Below are 19510 nucleotides of genomic sequence, written 5' to 3'. Positions count from 1 at the left end.
GGATTTGTTTATATATATTAAAAGTGCGTTGTGTCTTGCTCTGTCTTAAAAAGGTTAAAAGAGATGAGGAACACAAGCTTGTGAAATCCAACGTTGTGAATGATGACGAGGTAGTTCGTATTCCATTAGCTTTTGCAATGGTCAGAATGATGCAGTGTCTTCCCCAAGAAGTGATGGAAGCCAACCTGCCAAGGTAAATCCTGTCAGAGCTTCTTAACTGCTGTTCATTGTGCTGGAAATGAGTACAGGCACCTTTCTCAAGCTGTGGTTATGTACAAGGTTAAATCCAAGAGGGGCATCCTAACAGTTCTTAAATACTTTTTTTGGAAACTCATTTTCCTAGTAACATTCCTCTCTGTCAGCATTTGACTTCTGTAAGCTAAGTTTGAAAGGAGCTGGGTAAATCCTTAAATAAGAGCAGAGCTGTGAAGCAGGGTACAGAGGCAGGGATGGCAGAGATGTGGAGAGAATAGCGTACAGAAAAAAAGGACAACCTATAAAATGTCTTGAAGGACAGTAGGTGTGCGTATGACTAGAAAGCCTTTCAGTGAGGTTGGCTTTGATTTGAGCTCTGGTTGTAAAACAGCCCTGAAAAGCAGACTCTTTAGCTAGCAGTGCAATTAGTTTTGCGCTGTTTAGGGGTGAACTAAGCTGTCTATCTCCATTTCCAGTATCCTGCTGAAAGTCTGCACGTTTCTGAGGAACAGATTTCAGGAGATCCGGGAGATTGCCCGTAACACCCTCACTAAAATCATGGAAGTGTTGGGAGTACAATATCTTCTGTACATCTTAAAAGAGATGCAGTCCGCTCTCGTCCATGGGTACCAGGTAATGCTGAATATCTGCCTCTTCTGCTCTCTGTAGGTTTTTTTAACGTGTTAGGAGGAGAATCCAAAGGGAAGTTGTTACTGAAATTGTTTTGCACTGGTAGAATACCTCAGTATAATGCAACTAAATACCGTTGCTAGTGCCTACATCAGTCTTTGTTATGCCAAGTGTCAAATGAGCACCTGTACCCAAAGAACTTAGAGTCTAAGAAGGGAAGAAGAGAGGATGTCTGTCTTCCTAGTGAAGAGTCGAGGTTTGGAGGTGAAGGATGAATTTCTGGTTCCAATAAAATTAGTGGGAATCTTTCCAGTAAGTTCATTAGGGCGAAGCATCATCTGAGGTGAGTTGCCGCAGAGAATGCACAGGCAGTACATGGTGATGCTAATTGAAGTCTTGCTTCCTAGATCAAGAGCCAAGGCTCTGACTGTTAATCCGTCTTTCTTCTTTCCACAGTGGTTTGGGTTAAGAATAATTTTCTATGTGAATTACCACAGTGGAATAGCATGAGCTTCTGGCTGCTTTAACAGTGAAAGCACCGATTAGTACAGCCTAAAATTACCAGTAAGAGCACTGGGGAAAGAGGAGATTCCAGCCCTCCTGCCAGTGTGTGGAGGGACAGGGTGCCTCTTCCCACTTGCTGGTATGTGGATTCTTGGCCTCCCACTGATTTCCCGCCCCCCCTATAATGAGAGCTCAAGTGCAGTGTGTGAGTTGTGATGTCTCTGCTATGGGAGTCTCCCCATCCAGTATTATTAAAGAGGTCTATGCAGGGGGTTGGAAACATGATCTGTTCTCTTTTTTTTCTGTAGCTCCATGTGCTGACTTTCACTGTGAACCTGTTACTCAAGGGCCTTACTACCAGGCTCAGTGCTGGTGATTTGGACCCCTGCTTAGATATCCTGATTGAGGTAAAAACTATTCAAGATTAAAGGAAAGAGCATCATGAAGTACCTGGGGTGGGCTCTAAGACGAGAAGGCTTTGTGTAGATTGTCTCAGACTTGATGCAAACAGGGCTGATTGTCTGTGAACTGCAAAGAAATGAGACTGTTTTCTACTGACGCATCAGGAGACCCCTTGTGGAGTAGCAAAGTATCTCTGGGGCTGTATCCTGAGCCCTGCATCCTGAGAGGAGGTGGATTTAAGATTAAGATACCTAACTATGCTTCTCTACTCTAAATGGCTGAGCAAGTCAATAGGCATCTAGTCAACGCAGTCCAGGGAGCCCAGGAGCTCAGCTGGCCATCCAGGTGGAGTATATTTGGATGTCTTGGTCTGACTGCAGTCCCACTCCTTGTATGACAACACCTTAGAGGGGTGTGAGAACAGCTTCTTCATCTGGTGTGCTCAAATTGGCGTGTTTTATGTTGACAAAGGAAAGGTAGACATGATTTGTGGGAAACCTGGAGGATTGGGTTTTTATTTGTTGAGTGGGGAAAAATAGTGTTATTCTGCTGCTACTTTTCTGCTCCCCTCATTCATTTCTCTTGCCTGATTTCTAAAGATTTTCAACCAAGAGTTGTTTGGGAATGTAGCTGAAGAGAAGGAAGTGAAGGGAATTGTCTCCAAGGTCATGGAAGCACGCAAGAACAAGAGTTATGATTCCTATGAAATTCTTGGAAAGTTCATAGGGAAGGACCAGGTGACGAAACTTATTCTGCCACTGAAAGAGGTAAGAAAAGACACCCAGAGTCTTCTGAACTCTGACACTCTCAGTTCTGCATGGTCTAAAAGAAACTCTAGAGCGTCCAGGTGGCTGCGATGAGATTTCCTATATAATCCCACTTTGGCTTCCCATTTTTCTCTTGGAAGGCAGCATGCACCCAGCTCATACAATGACACTTTGCTATTGATGTCCAGGGCAAGAAATGGTGTTCTGGGAAGCCTCACCCCACTACAGAGGAAACATCCCACTATGAGTTCTCCATGCCCTCTCTCTCTGCCAGCTCCTGTTAATGCCATTTACTATGGAGCTTTAAAGTCCTGCAAGGCTGCTCTGTGGTTTGATATTTTGTGCATGAAGGAAATGTCACCAAAACGGTTCACGCTCTGTCCATGTGCAATAACTGCCTTTTCAGAGATGTGTGGATTTGGGTTTTTTTTTTTTTTTGAGTACAGTGCAAGCTCACGCAGAAATGGAGCCGTGGTTTGCTCATGAGCTCTGGAGTGTCCTGGTGGTGATAGGTGAACTGGCTTGGAGCCTGAGAAGAGGCTGGAGAGAAAGGGAGGTTATGCTGGAGTGGAGCTGAGGCAATGGGATGCTGTTCATGTAGAGAGCTAGGGACTTAAGGCAGCGGGTGATGAGGGAGGAATTGCTCTCACTTTTCCCATCTGTTCTGAATACAGATGGCAGATCATCGCTGTCATGTTGCCCTCCTGACTCTCATGGTTGTGCCTGTGCAGGTTCTGGAGAGCACCACAAGCTTGAAGATAGTCCGGAAGGTGCATGAGGCACTGCGTCACATCATGGCAGGGCTGATCTTCAATTCAAACATGAACGCAGAATCCCTCCTCCTCCTCAGTCATGGTCTCATCAGTGAAAACTTGCCTCTGCTCACTGAGAAGGCCAAGTGAGTTCCAAGATGTTATACAGATAGCCTGTTATCAGTCGGGATGTTTGCTTGCAGAAATGGCAGCTCTCAGATCTAACCGATCAAATGTATGAGGGTTTTCTTGCTTTCATTTGCCTTTTATTTTCAATGTAAGTGAATTGTTTGGGCAGTGAGAGGGCAAGGAGAGAAAGCTTGGAAATGGGTGTGAGCGCTTGCTGAACTCATGGGACTCTACTTTTGCAAGTGCTCAGGGTCTTCAGTAAGGCTTTTTCACAATCTGGTAAGCTGGTATATGTATTGGGGTGTTTGGGTGAAGGGATGAGGGGCAGTGTTTAGAAGCAAGCTACAGACTGCCATGTAAGAGGTGTTTGGGGTCCTGGACATTTTCATGGACTCAGGAACCAGAGAAACTGTGGCCTGTCACTTTATCACTTCAGTGCTTGTGCAGAAGTCAGGTAGAACCATCAGGTTTCCTCTCCGTTTGGTGTTGTCACTGCTCAGGGCTGGATCTGAATGTCTTGCATTTCCTACGTTACGTAGGCTGGCTTGGTCCAGAGTCTGACAGCTGTTTGCAGGGCTCTCGTAGCAGTTTTTATAAACCATCAGAAATAGAAGTAAATACCAGTAAATGAAGTGTAGTGAGCAGTGGCAGGAGGTATATTTGCTTGAAGGACCTGCCAAAGTTCGTCTGTCGAATGAGAAGAAAAAAATGGGGATGTTACGCAAATCAGCACGCATTTGTTGTCATCTTTGTAATAGTGATACGGCTCTCAAGTCTGAGAGCCTTGTCTGTCATGCTGCTCTCGAGTTTGTTTTGTTTCATTGTGTTCTGGCTGTGATCTGGTTTTGCTTGCTGTGTGAGTAGCAGTTCTGCACAGGCCAGCTCTCTTCACTCCCAACAGCAAGCTTGTTGTGGAGAGGGTTGAAATCTGAATATCCTCCTTTGCTATACATTGCTTTTCAGAAAAAAAGTTGCCCCTCCTCCAGATCCTCGGCTGCAACCAGAGAGCTGCCTGCTGCTCCAGCCCACTCCCACGAGAGGAGGGCAGAAAGCACGTGTCAGCAGCAGGACTAACACATATATCTTGGTTGATTCAGGACTTCGGGTAAGGATCTCCTCAGATGCAAAGCTTTGCAATTAGAATTTTTGTTAAGAGTATCCAGAGGAAGGTATTCTGGATATATTGTGTTCACAATACAGCCACTAGCCTTAACTTTATTTTGCCTGTGGTAACTCAAATGGTGCCTCTTAAAGAGCTATAAAAAGTGCTCAGCCCATTGCAGATATTTGAAAGGGACATGGCATAAATTCTGCTAAACCTGAAACAATGTGGGACCTTGACTTGAGTCCCAGCCTAACTTTGAGATGAATGTCCTGTGTTTTCTACATCAGCTGCTGCACATGAGCCTGAAGAGGTCCAAAGTAAATTCTTCTGAGGAGCATGTTCTGGAAATGTTAGATCCTTTTGTTCAGCTGCTTATAGACTGCCTGAAATCTATGGATGTCAAGGTACAGTCCTGAGCTGGAGTCTGTCTGTTCTGCTGTTCTACTAAGAAGGGTCCTGCTCACAAATAGCATCTTGCAGTTGATCTGCAAGAGGAGGGAAAGCCATCCAGTTTTCAAACCTGATTTCTCAGGTGTGCAGGGTAAGTTGTTCGAGGACATGATATCCCAAGAGGGAGGAAGGATTGTGGCTGATGGAAGACTGAATGCTCTGCCCCTTGTGCTGCAGGTTCAAGTATGGACAAGTTCTCCTGGAACATTTTCATACAAAGACTTTGCAGGGACTCTGAGGAGGTTCATGACGTCCTGTGGCTGCTGGAAGCGGTGTTGTGACAACTGGTTTCTTCTGATCCAACTTGTCTTTATTTCAAGCACCACAGACAGCCTCCTTTTTGGGCAGCTTTGGGTTTGAGTGAGCCTAGGAGGGAATCTGTTAAACCTTGGGTTTCCTGGGAATGGAAAGCACGCCTTATACGCTATCAGATAGTCGGAGCAGGGCTTTCAGGTGACGTGGGTTTTTGGCAGAGCAACTTCTATGCCTTGAAGACACGTCTGCTTCAGAAAGAGTTCCTGCCATCTGCTGAATCAGCACGGTGTTATTGTCTTTACCTAGTAAAATCAAAGTTACAGAATTAGGGAGTGGCAGATAGTGTTTTTAGAACTGAGAAACTCTTTGTGTTACATATGAATGGTTTGAAAGAGGTTGATTTTGTGAGCTAATTGACTTTTACCACAGTTACAGATAGCCTGACCATGTCTGTAACAGAGTGAGAAAATTGTCCTGTTGGTGTCATTGTACCCACATGCTGTCGTTTGGCTCTTTCTTACAGGTGATAACTGGTGCTCTGCAGTCCTTGGTATGGATTTTAAAGTTCCCTTTGCCTTCTGTCAGTACGAATCTGGAGCCACTGATAAAGCAGCTTTTCCTCTTGCTGAAAGAATTTGCCAAGACAGGAATAGCCAAAGGCCAGAATTTCCACCTGGTTGTGAGCTGTTTCAAAGTAAGTCAGACCCAGCTCTGCTCTTTTCTACTTTAGGATTAACTTTGTAGAGTGAGACTCTTCCAACTGCAGATGCCTCCTGCAGCTGTCCCTGGAGAGGTAGTCTGGAGATAGCAAGGGAAATGTGGCCTTGCTGATTCTTTTCCAAGTGCAAACTCAAAGGAAGTTACCCCCAAAAAATGCACAGCTTGGATCTGAAGAAGTGTTTTTATAGAAGCTTATTTGTCTTATTTCTTCCTTATAATGGTATCTTGTTACTACCCTGTCCTTTGAGAGGCATCATTTTTGTGCTTGAATAGCTTGCTTTTAACAGGAATCATTGGAGTAAACCCTTGCAGATGATGTGAGACAAGGGAAGAAGGCAATTAATAGTGGTAATAACTACTCTTCCAGTGTGCAGTGTTTTCCTGTAGATGTCTCCTAAATACGTTGCTGAATCAATTACAGCTTTATGATCACAAGGGAAAGTTAGAGTAATTCATGCTGAATGCCAGTGCCAGAAGAATTTTCCCCTCGTACTGGCTGTGTTCGTGCATCACGGTTCATGTCCATGAGCATCCCCACTCATTTCAAGGACTAGTACTGCGTATTTGTGTTCGGTTTTTGTCTCAGAATTGCCAGCTGAAAGCAAAATGTGATGAGAACAGTGTTAGTCTCATGTTTCAGAGCAGCAGTTTGTCTTTGCAAACCTAAGTGGTGTAAACAGTCAGGCTTTGGTGTGGGCTTATGTTTTATGATACTGTGTGTGTACTGACAACGTGTAATTTGATTTTTGTAGTGTGTAACAATACTTGTGAAGAATGCAAAGAGTCAGATAACAAGCAAACAGCTCCAAGTGTTGCTTGGCTTTGCTGAAGAAGACATTTATGATTCATCACGCCAAGCTACTGCCTTTGGCCTTCTCAAGGTATTTCTGTGAAGTAGATGTATGGGTTCTGTGAGCCGCTGGAACAGCAGTGATTCTGCTTCTTGGTGAAAGGCTGTACAGCCTCACATCAGGAACAGGCCACAGAATGCTGTTAAGGTTCTCTGTTATGGGGAGAGAGACGGGAAAACAGCAAAGCTTTCCCGTTTGACTTTGTAGTTGCTGTTTAAAATTGTTTGGGAGGCTGTTTTATACACATGCAGATGAGGGTGTATTTGGGTCTGAGGATGTTTTTGCTAAAGAATCAACATCCCTAACCATTAGACCAGGTATTCTGTGTCCAGCAAAAGAAACAGATATGGATTTTTACGCCACTTTTTTCCACCTTTTTTTTTTCCTTTTCAAAGTTGCTCTGGCTATGTTTGAAGATGTGAAAAAGTCAGTGTTAATGTATCACCTGAGACCAGCGTAGTCCCAGGTTATGGTACTGCACCTCAGAGTACGCAAGTGAAATGACATGACTCCAGCTGTGCTTTCACATTTTTAGGCTATTTTATCCAGGAAGCTGATTGTCCCTGAAATTGATGATGTGCTGCAGAAGGTTGCCCAGCTGGCCATCACAAGTCAGAGTGAGCCGGTGCGAGTCCAGTGCAGGCAGGTTGGTAGAACAGAGAAGTCTCTCATCTTTACTTTACTTACAGCAGTTTAACAGGCTGGAGGGCTTAGTGTGGCCATCCCAGCTCTCACAGACATGTGCCTTGGCCCTGGTGAACCCCTAATCCCATTTCCCCTTCTCACTAATACTTGTCCTCTTGTTATCTGGCTGGTTTAGGTTCATGTGACTGATGCATAGCAGAATTGCAGACTGCTTGCATATAGTGAGAGCACTTGCCATGGCATACCTTCAGAGAGCTGCTCAGCAGCAGTGACTCGGTGCCTCCTTTGGAGGCTTTTAGGCCTATGTAGCTAAGAGATTTGCCCTTTTCTGAATCCCAGCAGAAGAGAATTTGCTACAAATCCATGATTCCTTCCTACTACTTCCTCTTTCTTTCCAAGCTAAAAGCAACCAAAAGGCAGAATTGGTTGCTTCTTTTCAAGTGTTGGGATACAGATGCAGCAGGAGCTGTGCATAACTAAATAGTGCATTTCTATAGTTACAGGATGAATTTTGAAGGATGCAGAATCTATCTTAACAAAAGCCTGCACAAATCACAGTAATACCCTAAAGACAGATCTGGCAGTTGTCAAACACCTGCAGTTCCTGTTCCAGGCACGAGAGCAGTTGTTGGCCCCTTGTGTAACAGGAACTTACATATATAGGAGAAAGTGATGACTCTCATAAACTTGCTGCTCCCTCTCTGTGTTTTCTTCATTACCTTTTTACAAGTTTTCCTGAGTGTTTTTTCTAACTCCTCTCTGTGGTGTTGTTTTTCTTTCCAGATATACTTAAAATATATTCTGGACTACCCCCTTGGTGACAAGCTGAAACCCAATTTGGATTTCATGCTCGCACAACTGGAGTGAGTTTATATTCCCAACATCTCTGTTGTTTGTGAGGGGGGGAGGGTGTGGCTGAAGTCTTGATTTTCTTACCGCTAAAACACTTCCCTTTTACGGACATGGCCTGTTTGGTAAAGCAAGCCCTTTTTCTCTTCCCTGTTTCACAGCTGGCTTTGTTGTTCTTTATCTCTTTGTAAGCAGAGGTTCTGTTGTTTGCTTAGTAGATAACCAGCTCCACTGGTTGTGAACCAGGTGAACTGGAAAATCTAGAAAGGGTAAGGGAAGGTACATTTATATGACTGCTGTCCCATGGCAGTGGTCTCAACTGCAGTTGCAGGCACAGTTGATCTCAACTGCACCAATTCAGCAGGAGCAGTGTGCCTGAAACCTTCTGAGCATGACCCCTCCCTTGCTCAAGGTGACAGTGGTTTGCCATGTTCCCCAGCACCATAGCACAGTGCAGTTGTGCTGACTGAAGTTGGCTGGAGCCATCTTTCACCTGTTTGTCTCTGTGCCCGTTCTCTGGGATTTGGAGCTGATGGGCCTGTTGCTTCTCTTCTCCCAAGTACCAGACCAGGTCTGGTAGCTGTTGTAGAAAGATCCCTGTCAGTGTGTTTCTGGCATTGGCCAGTCTTGTAAATTGTTGGTGACTTTCTAGAGTATTAACCCTGCCCTAACCATTAATCATTTCCTCCCAGGTATGAGTATGAAACTGGAAGGGAATCTGCACTGGAGATGATTGCCTACCTCCTCGATACGTTCCCACAGGTAACAAGCACCCCTTGGTGTTCCAAGCATCAAGCAGTTACTGTGGCTTGCAGTAACAGCGTTTTCAGAGCAGTTTACTTTGGGAGCGCTTGGTAGTTCCTATTATCTCTCATCATGAGCAGAACATTCACTTATCGCCAAAGAACCTGGCTTTGCTCCAAAAGAGAAATGAAGTGCTGGAAAGTCTGCTATATTTCTTTACCTAATGTCCTCAGTCTGCAAGTAAAAGAAACCTCTTGTCAGCTGGAGTTTGGATAAACGTGATGGTGATTTATGCCAGGAAGAAACACAACCAGTTTAGGAAATGGGGTATGAATAGAAAGTCTGGAGTTTTCTTGTTGTGTTTTTTTTTTTTTCAACATTCGTGAGGGATGTTGTTGACTGGACTGGTATGTGATGTACCAGATCTGTTTTGTTGGCCTGACTGGAGAGGGAGGACTTCTCAGTGGGGTAGGTCAAAATGAAAGCTAAAAAATAGCTATGCATCTGTGCAGGATAGAATGCGCAAAATGCTAAGCTGCCTTAAAGCTCTGCAGCTGAAGCTTGACCAAGCATTCAGGAGACTGAGAGAAGTGCAATCAAGCAAGAATTTGGGAGGGAGGAAGAGAAGTTCTGCACAGTAAGCTGTGCTTCACCACCACCTGATAAGATTTACTATCTCAACTTGGTTCCCGGCAACTCTGTAAAGTAGCAAAGAGCTGCTGTGTCTGAGAGAAGGCGCTTTGGGCTGATTGCTGCAGTGCTGAGGAACTTCAGTGTTTTTCAGTGAGAGCTGGGGATGAAAATGCCCTTTAAGGTTTGACACTCGCTTTGCTGTCCTAAGGACTTGTTAGCAAATCAGAGTCAGAGCAGGGCTGGGGCTGCTATACACTCCATGTGCTCCAAAAACTGGATGGATTATCCCGTCCTTTCAGTTCACCTGCCTTGACATGGACCCCACTCAGGGCTGACATTGTTCCTATATGCTGTGCAATAAATACCCCTCTTTTTCCCTTTTAAATGCCAGAAGCTCCTTGGGGATGTGTGGTTGACTAATGGTTGTTTCTTTCTAGGATCTCCTCCACAAATACTGTGGGCTGTTTTTTCTCTCTCTTTGTATGATGATGATAAATGATGACTCTGCCAAATGCAAAAAGATGGCGGCTTTGACATGTAAATCTCTCCTCAGTAAGATAAACAATGAAAAACAAGATCTGATGTTTTCACTGGTCACAGAGTGGTTTCACAGTAAAAAGGTACTCTTTGGTCTTTCATCTGACCAAGTCTGGACTCTGTTTGGGGGCTGAGTAAGATTAAGGCGAGTAAGAGATTGCTAATACCAGGTCTGGTGGATTGGTGGGTTCAGTTATGCTTGACTTAGTAGTTTTAGGAAAGCAGTATGGGCAAGACTCAACTTAGAATAAAAGCTCTTTAAAGCTGTGCTCAGCACCATAACTGTTGCTAGTAAGAAGAGGAAGAAATGATATAGCTTCATATAGCTGCACAAATGTAAGGAAGTGCTGTAGGTCAGCCTACAGACTTCCCAGCTGCATTGTGCTGCTTTCTGACAGTTCCTCTTTTGGGTCAGGTATTTCACCAAGTGTAGTCTTTGCTCAGGTTAAAGTTTGAGCAAATTCCTTAAAACTTCTGATGCCAGTAATTGGATTTTCTTGCTGTCTTTTAGCTTAGACTTGTTTCAGTCTGTTGCCGGCAGCTGGGGGGTGGCAAACCTAGTCTTGCAGGCCTCCCATTTTGACCTGGGTGCCTGGGTGTTTAGTTATTCTCAAACAGGATTCATGCTCTGTCCCTCTGCACTAGTAGAGTAAGTGTTCTTCACCACTTCATCCTTTTCATCTCTAATATGTTCAGTTCTGGTTTATAGCTGTGAGCCGTCTGTTACGTTGTGAAGAACCAAAGAGTGCAAAATAGGCCCTAGAGCTATGGGGCTGGGAAAGACCTTTTGGCCTTCAGTTTTAAGGTGTATTTCCAGGGATAACTTGTGCTGCCAGGCGCTTTTGTCCCTAGTTGGCAGCATCTCCTTTTTCAGTAGTACTTTGAAAAACAGCCTCTTGTAAGATGCTGTTGCTACAGGCAAGAGCAGGGGTTGCTACAAGCTCCTGCACATGGGAGCTGCAGGATTTGATTATCAAGAAGTAACGAGGGGTGTTATTCTTTCTGTTGGCAGAGCTCTCACAGGAGGTTGGCTGCCCAGGCATGCGGTTTATTTGTTGAAGTGGAGGGAGTAATGTTTGAGCGGCGGCTTGAAGCTGTCCTCACCTTGATTGAAAAAGAAATCAACCCAATGAACTTTGAAGACGTAAGTAATTTTTCCCATGCGTGAGGTGTGGGGAAGGAGAATTAAGAAAATGGAAAATGAGAAGCGTAGGAGAGATTTTAACTGTCGGACCTACTGTTTGGGACTGAGGAAAGACACGAAACACGCATTTCTTCTGAAGGGAACCTCACTGACCTAGAACCATATTTTTTTGTCGGTAAGCCCAAATTTGATGTCATGTGTCACAGCACAAGTGGCAAAGGAACTTTGCAAAGCCTCCTGGCCTGAGCCTCCATCCATATTGTGTAACCAGCAGACATATTGCTCCTTGCCCTGGCCTCTGTCAAGATCTCTGTGGGCTGAAGGATTTCTTGAGGCAGCCCTTGAGTCTCAGGCTTTTGGTTTTCGCCTGTATGACTTGGTGGGTTGACAGCATATAGCAGTATGTATGTCGAGGTAGCTTTTCCTGCTTCTGGTCTTTTCCTCTGGTGGCAGGAGAGAAGGGACTTCTGTTTTTTGTTTAAAGTGGAGTTATAAAACCACCAGCAGAAAGAACGGCAGGGTGCGCAGGTAGCACTGGGATGGGTTAGAATTGGTTTGGTTGGAAAACAGCCTGACGATCACACGGACAACATACATTTAACTGGGAAATGTGTCTGCTAGCTGCAGGGATTTGTCTTAAGTGTGGAAGATCAGAAGTACATTGCTTGTGACTGTCTGCTTTGTTCAGAGTTATCTACAGCTTTAGCTTTCAAAGGAGTTCCCCTCTTGTACTTCAGACCATGGTTTTGTTTTATGGAAAATCTTTTTAGTGCACATGGTTAGCTCAGACTAACAAGGCTGCCTCAGGTTCTGCTTGGCATGTGATAATCCCAAAGGGATCCCAGTCACTGCGCCTGGGGAGTGGCCACGTATGTTACTAATGTGCGAGGGCAACAGGCTGAACAAGAAAGAAGAGCCTCAGGGTACGTAAATTGGCAAGAGATGAAAATAGAATACCTGCAGTGAAGAGAAATTCAGTGTAATCACACCCTGTGCTGTGACATGCAGGTGAAGCACTGACTAGTTATATCAAGCCAGCTGGTGACTGCAGGCAGGGTGAGCACCTGAAGGTGGTTTAGTAAAACAGAGCACACAGTGTTGTCATAACAACGTGGGGCTTCCCAGGTGACACAGGTAAATCTGAGCTCAGCTTGGCTGGAATAATGAGAATCAAATGTGCACGAATACATATATAGTCATGAATGATATACGTTGTGTGCATAGTTGCTTGCATTTAGAAGCCTAAGAGTTGCTACAGTAATGTCTGTATAAAAACCAAGAATGACTGTAGTAATAATCTCCCCTGCAGAGGACCGGTCTCCAGAGGAAATGCTTTAGTGGAGCTGCTTCTCATCTGTTTATTTTGGAAATTGGGGACAAGTCAGTCTTCTGTCTCTTTGCAGGGTTGATCTGAAATTTATAAAATAAGCAAGCACTGTCTTCAGGTTCTCATAAGCATCTTTCTTGACTTGCTGATTTTATAGATAACTGAAGAGGAGGAGGAGAAGGCTGCAGATAGGCTGCTATTCAGCTTTCTTGTGCTGGTAACAAAGCTAATCACAGAGTGCAACTTGATTCAGTTAACCAAGAAGAGTGAAGTTGTGAGCAATATCTGGGGTAAGTATCAAGAATTGTTACAGCTGTGTTACATGGCAGATTCTTTATGTGCCGCCTTGCTTTTCATGCCCTAATATAAACAACTGAACTTTGTCATGCAAGGTTTGCCCGCTGCAGAATGCTAATACGTGGCAGTTACTGGGCAGTGGAAGAGAAGTTAGACGGAAAAGGTTACATGGTTGATGAAAACAACACGCCCTCTGAGTTGCTGGGAAGTATTTTCTATTATCCCAAGAGCAAATAGTTGCAGACTATTGCATGTTTGCCCACAATTACATACTCTTGGATTAAAACATTCAGTTCTCCTGGGTAAATGAGATTTTTCTTGATGAGATCATACATATCAGCCAGCAAGTGATGACACATGGTATTGGTGCTTAAATACTGTGTGTCTGCTGGGATGTTAAGGCCTGGAGGTTATTTGATCCAAGCGATTTCCCTATGAGTGAGACTGTACAATGTCAGGCTGGCTTATTGGCATTTTGTTGCCTTATTATTTTTAATTGCTTTATTTGCTGCTATCAGAAGGCCTGGGTCTGGATGGTTGATGTCTTTGAAGAGTTCAGGCTCCAGGTGCCTTTAGTGAGATATGAGATAACGTTTATAAATCCTGGACTGCTTGGTGATGTGCAGCTTGGACAGAGGCAAGATAAGAGAGTGACTCCACCTCTTCTCTGAAGCATCCCCAGCCTCCATCGAGGGGTTCAATCTGACCTTCTGCAGCAGGGCCAGCTCACCTGAGTCACACAGCAGCCAGTCCCCAGACATCATGGACAGATGAGCTGTGGCACTGAGCCCCTGAGGGGACCTTAGTTGCTGCAGAAACATGACTTGTCAGCCAGGATCAGAGCAAGTGTCGTCTTGTGCCATGCCCACTTTTCCTGCCCAGTTGCCATCGCTTTCCAGCAATGGCCCAGTCTTTGGGTGTTGGGAACATTCAAGAACACCTGGTCACCATGGGGATGTTTGGCTACCTGTAGCTTTTTGCTGCTCTCTGCTTTGGCTGGATGGGGTTGTTAGGAAGTCTTTTATATTCTGCGCAGATGAGCACAGTTCATTTCCTTCACTTTTTTTATTGTAGCATGTGTGGTGGTGATTCTTGGGGGGGACCTGGTTCTTTTTCTGCTCTCACAGGACCAGCTCCTGTGCTGAAAGAGGTTTTCTTTCCTTCAGGTCATGTGCAGTCTCACCTGTGGTATCCTCACAGCTGGGTCTGGCTGACAGCTACCGAGATCTTTGGCCTGTTGTTTGCATCTTACAAGCCAGAAGATCTTGTTGACAAGTGGAAGGAAAGAAAGGCAGGGAAGAGGAAAAAGACATCAGCAGAGCTGTCTGCATCCAGAGTCTTCTTGACTGCTGAACTGGACAAAAAGGTAACGATGTCTGTACTACTTCTTGCCCCCCAGCCCATGTCCGTTCTCTGGCTGGGACATAAAAATAGCGTTACAGCTTGGCATGCACATTTCTCTTTTAGTTGTTTCTCTGCTGCCTAATCCCGATTGCTTAAAGGATTTGAAGAGGTGTGTCTGCTGCTGGGAGAGGGGGCTTCTTTCAGGTCTTATTCTCAGCAGCCCAAAGATTCCCCTCTAAGCTGCAAGATGCAGGCAGAAGTTGTGCTGAGCCAATCCCTTGGCCTTCCCTGGGAACCGGCTTTGGTGACTGCAGAACGCTGCTTTGAGTCTCTGCTACTGGCTCCCTTTCACGGAATAATTCCCTTCTCCTTTGTCCTCTCCCCAGATGAAGGAACTTGCGTTTGCATTCTGCCATCAGCTGCAGTCCAAGTTCCTGGACCTGTCTCTAGGAGAGCAGGTAAGAGCAGGTCTGGGGCTGCAGGAAGGCACAGAGCAGGCCCTGGCCCGTGACGGAGTGTTAATCCCAGTCAGGACAGCAGTGCTTCTGGTGGCTCAGGGCAAATACACAATGCAGGGCCAGCTACTCTATGCTGAGGGCATCTGAGGGGCCCAGGAAAGTCCCCCTTGTGGTGTCAGCCCGCTGGAAGGGCTGCAGGGTGGCAGGGACAGAAAGGGGAGGCACCGTGGCAGGACTGGTGTCCCTCCTGTCCAGGCCTCCAGCAGGGAGGGTCTGGCTCTGCGGCCCAGACTGGAGCAGGTATCTAGATCTCTAGTGCTGGTTCCCTGCAGTTGCACTGGAGCCTTGGCTGATCGCTGGGAGCGTTTAGTCCAGCTTTATGCTGCTGCTTGAAGGTCTGGCTCCACTGTGAACCTGGCCAGAGATTTTCGTGTGGAGAACCAGGGGCTGCTAGAGATGCAAAGGACAAAAGGAGCAGCCCTGCCTCAGGGGGTACCGGAGCCCAGAAGGCATGGTAGTTCATGGGGAGAAACTCTCGCAGACTGTAGGAGGATATTGAGGTGGGCCTTCCTGTTAGGAGAAACACGCAAGGGGTGAACCCGTTAGAGCCTCCTTGGTTGACCAGTTCCTCTTTTGGATCTAGCCTTTACTCTTACATACCCTGGGCACTGCTCATGCTGGCACTGCAGGAACCCACAGTGACTGACTACTCTGTTTATACACTTCAGGTTATAAAGAACTTGCTTTTTGTGGCAAAAGTGGTTTACTTGCTAGCCCCTGCCTCCGAAGAAGGTAAAGAGGCTGAAGGAGAACTGGGCTGTGAAGTGGAAGAGCAGGAGGCCTCAGAAGATGAAGAAGAAAAAGATGTTTCTGCTCAAGTAGAGGGAGAAAGAGAAGACACAGAAGAAAAAGGCCAGACACCCACATTGCTATGGTTAATGAAGAAGCTCTCTCTCATGGCAAAGCGAGAAGCAGCATATTCTCCTAAGGTCCCTGTAAAGGTAAGAACAGGGTTAGACCAACTGGTTTTGATGTGGTGGACACTTGCATAGGAGGGTGTTGCTCTGGTTCTTTGCTTCCAGGGGACCAGCTGTAGGGAGTGCTGGGAGCTGATGCTGAAGTGAGGGTTAGTAGGTGCCAAAAAAAACACCAAGTATTTCAGTCTGGGATTCTCAGGAAAGGCTTGTGCCAGTCTACTGCTGCTTGCCGTTGCTTCCAGCCCTTGTGTGGGGTGGTGGTAAGGCCAAAGGCACCAAGCTGAAGGGGACAGAACACTGCCTTTGAAGGCCTGAGTGCAAGGTTTATGCAGGCAGGCGAATGGCAGTGTGAAGTTACTTGCTAGGAGAAGGGGAGGCTGCAGGATAGCGTCAGGAAAAGCACTGTGATTCCCTGTGGTGCAGCGTTAGAGAGGTTGAGCTTTCATGTCTTCAGCTGCCTCAGTACAGGACAGTGAGAACAAGCCTGTTCAGAGCGTTAACAGCTGCCAACCCAGTGAAGTCATAGCTTACATGTTTACAGATCCCATGGGGTTGTGTCTCATCTAAAGGCTGTGCTTGGCTGCAGTAAGACCTTGTAACAGCAGTGAGTTTCTGACTAGGGGGTCTGAAACAGCGTCGTGCACGTTGAACAGTGATGCAAAGGACTCTTGCAGCAGATCAGTAAGGCAGTTCCCTTCCAATCTTCCTCACTTCATGTCCACACACTCATTTTCAGAGAAGCTGCATCTTTAAGTTCCTGGGAGCAATCTCGGTGGATCTGGGGAAAGACAGGATCAAACCCTACCTTCCAACAATTCTGACACCTCTGTTCAGGGAGCTGAACAGCACCTATGCAGAACAAGGTAAGTGATTTCCCTCACAAACATTATCAAAGAGGGAAGTGTGTCAGAGCTGTGCTGCAGCACAAACACCTCCTGTCACTCCTTTCCTCTGTTGAGGCACAGATGCCATAATTGGTGAATTTCACCTACCTGCAGTCTAACCAAAATACCAGGAAAGGAGGTGTTTGACAGCTGGAACAAAAATCTACATGTTGACAAAGAAAAAAGACCGAAGTTAAGCAGGCTCCTACATGCAAGTGGGTAAAGCTTGAATATGTGATGTAGTGGGAAAAGTGTAGTAATCAAGGGTGGACTTATGGTGGCAGGAGTCATGGAGTCCTTGCTGAGGAGAGGAGCAGAGCGCGGCTGTTAAGGAAGCCAGAACAAGGCTGTTGCCAAGCGCCATTCTTTTTGAATTGCCATGTTAGATCTGCTGTGAGGCTTTGGGGCGTGAAGATCCATGTCCTGAAAGTGTGTTTCAGTTTTAATGTAAAACAGGGTGTGTTTTATGGCAGCTTGTGTTACTGTAGAGCAAGGGACTGCACAAGTTGGAATCGCCAGTTTGGTGGTTGATTGATGCTTTCCCCAAGCTCCCCCTTTTGAAATAGAGAAAATGACCTTCAGTGTGCACATGTGTGCACAGTGATGGAAAGAAAGTAAACTTTGCAGGCAGGGGAAGAGAGCTGCCTGCCACAGGAATGCAGCACGCAGTGTGTGCAGGCAGGCGTGCACCTGTTAAACTGTGCACAGAACTCCCTTCCTCCTGGATGTGTCCAGGTCACTCTGTCCTGCTTGATACTACCCGAGCAACACCACCTGTTTCTCCCTGGAGATCCATGTTTGTTTAAAAGATCTTAAGGAGTCATGGCTGATGGGGGAAAGACAAATCAACTTTCCATTTAACACAAGAGACTCTTGGCTTAAGAACAAGACACTGGTGTTTAGATAGTTCTTGAAAATGTGTTAAGTCAAGCAAAATCCGATGTCAGGAAAAGGACAACAAACCAAAAAAGTTATAGTACTCTAAATCTGTGGTTATATATGCGCCATGAAAATTCAATGCGCAGCACTGGGTCCCCATGTCTTAGGACACAAAAGAACTGGAAAAACTTGGAGAAGGGCAGTAACAGTGTTCTAGGTAAGCAACAGCCGCCGTAGCTACCTTTTCTTTTCATTCGTGGTTTTGGGTTGGTTTTTTTTTTAAGGTAAGCAAGAAACTTGGAAAAGGTGTGGTAGAGACTGACAGTATTGTGCGTGGATCAACTGTTTGCTTTCTCTGCCAGCACAAGAACCAGGGGCCGTCGCATGACTTTTTAGAATAACTGCAGAGGTGGTTTTTCATATGGCAGGAGGTGTAGACGCCGGGAACTTGTCACTGAGGGATACTGTGGAGGCAAGCAGCTTACAGAAGCTTCCCTGGAGGTTGTACAAGCACTTGAGAGATCCTGTTGGAAGACTGAGGGAAACATTTGCCCTGCTCTCAGTTTTCTCTTAGCATTTCTTTGTAGCCTTCTTTCCCCCCCAGTATCTTTTTTTTTCCCGCAGTGATTGTAGTTAATTACAACATATTAACTAGTGATCCTAACCATTAAGCCAGCCCTTATTGTACACACTGGACAGAGATGCTGACTGACAAGGCTGGAATCCTCTATTTCCAGCAAACCCATTTCGAAAAGAGCCCTGGTGGCTGTTTACAGCAAGCCACTTTTAACAACCTCTGTGATGCCATTATTCCTCTGAAAAAAAAGTTTTACTTATCAGAAGCATTATTGTTTGCCAGTGTGAAGTGCCACGTGTGGCCCGCTGGGAAAGCTGGTGAAGAGCCAGCAGATTTCACAAGCGCCTTTGCTCTTGTCTCTACAGTCTATTGCATAAGATGATGAATCCTTAAGATAAGATGAAAGCAGTCATCCTTTAGTAAAGAAAGATGAATCCTTACTGGGCTCTTGGCTTTCATTCTGTATGCTGAAAAGATTACACAAGTTAATTTGTTTTGTTAGATCCAACACTGAAGAACCTTTCCCAAGAAATCATTGAACTGCTCAAGAAGTTAGTTGGACTGGAGGCTTTTTCGCTTGCCTTTTCTTCTGTGCAGAAACAGGCCAACCAGAAGAGAGCAATGAGGAAAAAGCAGAGGGCTTTGCAGGTAAGACCTGAGTGGGAATGTGAGTTAGAGGCAAGAACTTCATCCCAAATTGGGACAGCTTCATTGTTTCATTTCTGAAACTTCAGAAGAAACTGTTGAAGATCAGCCGCTTGGCTGACAGCGATGCTGTGGTAAAACTGGGCAGAGCAGCCAGAATACCCTCAGTTTTGAGGAGCCTACGTAAGCCCCTGTGTTGTCTTAACAGTCACCAGTTAGGAAGTACCTGATGTTTACAAGGGCAGTTGTTTGGTTAGTTACAACTAACGAACGTACTGTTTTTCACTAGGCTGTGGCAAACCCTGACATCGCTGCGAGGAGGAAGCTGAAGAGACATAAGAATAAAGCAGAAACCAGGAAGCGAAAAATAGAATTCCTGCGCCCCACCTACAAGGCCAAGAGACCTCGAAGTCATGCACTGAAAGACATAGCAGTGATGGAATGAAAAGGCTTTTCCTTCCTGGAAGTTTAATTTATAGAAAGTAATTTCAAGCTAAAGAACTAATTACTGTTTTAAAAAAAAAAAAGTATTTACATATTTTAATTGTATTTATTTGTATTTTTTCATGTCCTCTTTTTCATCTAGGATCTTAAAGAAAAGCTTTTCAGTTTTTTTTCCAAAACTGTATATTTACCAGAGCATGTACAGCTGAATGGAAAGCCACTTTGATTTTTTTATATTAAATTTTACTTCATTTTTAACAGATGGGTTACGTGATGACTGCATTCAGGCCTGTGAACATCCTCGCTCCTGGAGGGAGAACACTGCCTCCTGCCTTTCATTTGTGTTTCAGTTTCTGCCATAATACT

At 45.4% G+C, this 19510-nt stretch overlaps 1 protein-coding gene across 1 annotated transcript in view; it reads left to right on the top strand.

Moving 5' to 3' along the window:
• The window catches only part of UTP20 (UTP20 small subunit processome component), a 65723-nt gene extending 46321 nt beyond the window's left edge, over positions 1 to 19402 (top strand). Inside the window, exons 42-62 of the mRNA XM_075080036.1 lie at positions 54 to 193; positions 672 to 828; positions 1638 to 1736; positions 2331 to 2498; positions 3230 to 3396; positions 4343 to 4484; positions 4772 to 4888; positions 5713 to 5883; positions 6662 to 6790; positions 7296 to 7406; positions 8189 to 8268; positions 8947 to 9016; positions 10069 to 10251; positions 11181 to 11312; positions 12797 to 12929; positions 14103 to 14302; positions 14667 to 14738; positions 15467 to 15739; positions 16452 to 16578; positions 18558 to 18703; positions 18990 to 19402. Of these exons, the coding sequence (XP_074936137.1) occupies positions 54 to 193; positions 672 to 828; positions 1638 to 1736; positions 2331 to 2498; positions 3230 to 3396; positions 4343 to 4484; positions 4772 to 4888; positions 5713 to 5883; positions 6662 to 6790; positions 7296 to 7406; positions 8189 to 8268; positions 8947 to 9016; positions 10069 to 10251; positions 11181 to 11312; positions 12797 to 12929; positions 14103 to 14302; positions 14667 to 14738; positions 15467 to 15739; positions 16452 to 16578; positions 18558 to 18703; positions 18990 to 19145 (2973 nt within the window). The 3' untranslated portion in view covers positions 19146 to 19402. The remainder of the gene's footprint in view (positions 1 to 53; positions 194 to 671; positions 829 to 1637; positions 1737 to 2330; positions 2499 to 3229; positions 3397 to 4342; positions 4485 to 4771; positions 4889 to 5712; positions 5884 to 6661; positions 6791 to 7295; positions 7407 to 8188; positions 8269 to 8946; positions 9017 to 10068; positions 10252 to 11180; positions 11313 to 12796; positions 12930 to 14102; positions 14303 to 14666; positions 14739 to 15466; positions 15740 to 16451; positions 16579 to 18557; positions 18704 to 18989) is intronic.
• Positions 19403 to 19510: the final 108 nt, after the last annotated feature.

This window comes from Phalacrocorax aristotelis, chromosome 1 (genome assembly GCF_949628215.1).
Source record: "Phalacrocorax aristotelis chromosome 1, bGulAri2.1, whole genome shotgun sequence".
Taxonomy (NCBI): Eukaryota; Metazoa; Chordata; class Aves; order Suliformes; family Phalacrocoracidae; genus Phalacrocorax; species Phalacrocorax aristotelis.
Note: the sequence above shows the minus strand (reverse complement) of the source record. Positions and strands in the feature narration are given on the sequence as shown.